General features: G+C 41.2%; 1 protein-coding gene across 1 annotated transcript in view; it reads right to left on the reverse strand.

Annotated features, from left to right (window-relative positions):
* The window catches only part of LOC119579201 (sialin-like), a 30,265-nt gene that overhangs the window by 8,055 nt on the left and 19,710 nt on the right, over positions 1-2,500 (reverse strand). The window contains 1 exon segment of the mRNA XM_037926897.1: positions 1,763-1,895. Within this exon segment, the coding sequence (XP_037782825.1) occupies positions 1,763-1,895 (133 nt within the window).

Below are 2,500 nucleotides of genomic sequence, written 5' to 3' on the forward strand. Positions count from 1 at the left end.
GATAAGTACATATATAGGCCAAAATACGTACCAGGATACTTTTACAAAGATACATACTAAGACACATTTAGAATACTTGTGCTAAGATGTTTACAAGTATATAATATTAGGACACATAAGCCTACAGCTTATTTGACAAATACAACTATACATATACGAGGATACATATACCAGAACCCCAACAAGGATACTTTCTAAATTGGACACACGTATCCATACACTAAGACACATACTAACTACGACACGTACAGGGATGTATAAGCCTCTACCTGGACACATAGCGGAAAGGAAGATTATAAAAATGATACATTACTTCATATAAAAAAAATATGTGTCTCGTTATGCACTAAAGCCCAGTTGATTTACGTAACTCATTATCTTTTTCTACTTGCATTAAGCTTACAAAAGACTATTGATGATTATTTATATTTTATCCCCCAACCGATTAACGGAATAGAGTTATTGTGCTTATGTATTGTTTTAAATAATGGCGTCAAACTCATCATTTTAAACGTGTTTTTTTTTTTTTTTTCAGAATTACATGTGTGTTCTGATTTATTATTTTAGCTACTGTGCCTGTGGGTAACATGTATTCTGCGTGATATAATATGAACTGATTATTAAATAAAATCCCATAAAGGTAACCTATTCATTATTTCAAATTAAGGTTTATAATCATAAATATCTTTTCATTTCCATAATGTGAAATAGATCCCACACATATTTTCTAGCTATATAACAAAGCTGGAAACAAAAAAAAAATACTTTGTGTATGGTAAGCTAACTATATTCTAAGATTGGATGAACGAATTGATATTTGTTCCTTTATATTAAAGTTCCATGTCAATATCTCATCTATACACCCTATTAAACATCTTCTATGTCAATTTATTTGCATAATAGGGTCATATAGATGTGTTTATCTATTTTGAAATAATCTTCTATGCTTACGTCACCTGCCTCATACATTGGAAAAAAGAAAACGCGCATATTATCCTCATAATTAGAAAGTTATCTAAGTGGCATGATGTAAACAGAATCACAGACTCCGCATTAATTTTAAAATGAAGTTTCGGTGCACATAATTCTACCGTGTATATAATAAATAAAACCATCTATATTCGCACAGAAAACGCCCTTCCAGCTCCTCCCTCTCCAGTAAAGGCCGGCCTGACTGTTGTAAACTCTGTTCCCTCTTCCTCAAAGAGATAGGGAGACGAGGCTGAGATAAACTGAAAGTCCTGAAGCGGAAACTGCAGCTGTATCTGACAGATCAGCCTCTCCTCCGACTAGAAATTAATCGTCACCGTGCCAGTGTGCGATCGGAGTTTGCCTCTGCTCGGAACAAAACGATGCGTGTCAGTTTCTCTCGTCTGAGGGCTTGAGGGAAATCATGCAAGGTTGAAATTTCGGGAGGTGGGTGAGTGCCTGTTTGTTCTTGTAGTTGTTGTTTGGTCGCTGAGGTGTTCGGGGTAAAAGCGTATGTAGTTGGACGAGCTTACATAAATGGGTAATTGTACGTGGATATATAAATGCAAACATACACATGAATAAACAAGAATTAATTTTTAAAAAATGGTGACTAGCAATCATAGACCAAAAACAACAACCAAACGACCGAACTGCTAAACATAAACAAACCACATTAACAAAGAAACAAACACACACACAAAAAACACATATAAACCGCACACAACAACTTCATTACTTCTTTCTTCTTTCCCACGCCCACTTCCCTTTACAAAGTCCCCGTCATAGCTACCTATAGACGTGAAGAGCCTGCGAGAGTTCCTCTTCTGCAGCCACTCCCGGGCCACCAGGAGGTCTCCGAGCCAGCTGAGGCTGTTCCCACCGAGGTAGCGCGTCAGGAAAGGCAGGGAGGAGAGCAGGCCGTTCTGTGGAGGGAAGGGAACAGGGTGAGGTGAGGGAGCAGGGAACAGGGAGGGAAGAGGGAGGGGGAGGTGAGGGAGGAGGGAGCAGGGAGGGGGAGGTGAGGGAGGAGGGAGCAGGGAGGGAAGAGGGAGGGGAGGTGAGGAGGAGGGAGCAGGAGGAGGGAAGGGAGGAGGAGGGGAGAGGAAGGGGGAGGTGAGGCAGGAGGGAGCAGGGAGGGAAGAGGGAGGGGGAGGTGAGGGAGGAGGGAGCAGGAAGGGGAGATAAGAGCAAGAGGGAAGATGAGGAGAGGAAAATGCAGGATGGGGGAGGGAGAGGTGAGAGGTGAGGGAGGAGGGAAGGTGAGAGCAAGAGGGAAGCCGAGGGGAGGAAAATGAATAGGCTGAGGGCTGGAGGGAAGGAGGGAGGGTGAGATGAGGGAAGAGGGAAGGTGAAAATGCAGGGTAAAGAATGAATGACAAGGGAAAGATTGAAGTGAAAGTAAGGAAGAGAGAACGGTTTGACTTTTTATATGTTTGTATCTGTGTGTGAATTTATACACACACAGACATATATATTTGCACCACTTTTACATAGTAATAGTAATGATGATGATGATAAAAACAAAAAC

The sequence above is a fragment of the Penaeus monodon genome, chromosome 12, assembly GCF_015228065.2.
Source record: "Penaeus monodon isolate SGIC_2016 chromosome 12, NSTDA_Pmon_1, whole genome shotgun sequence".
Classification (NCBI taxonomy): domain Eukaryota; kingdom Metazoa; phylum Arthropoda; class Malacostraca; order Decapoda; family Penaeidae; genus Penaeus; species Penaeus monodon.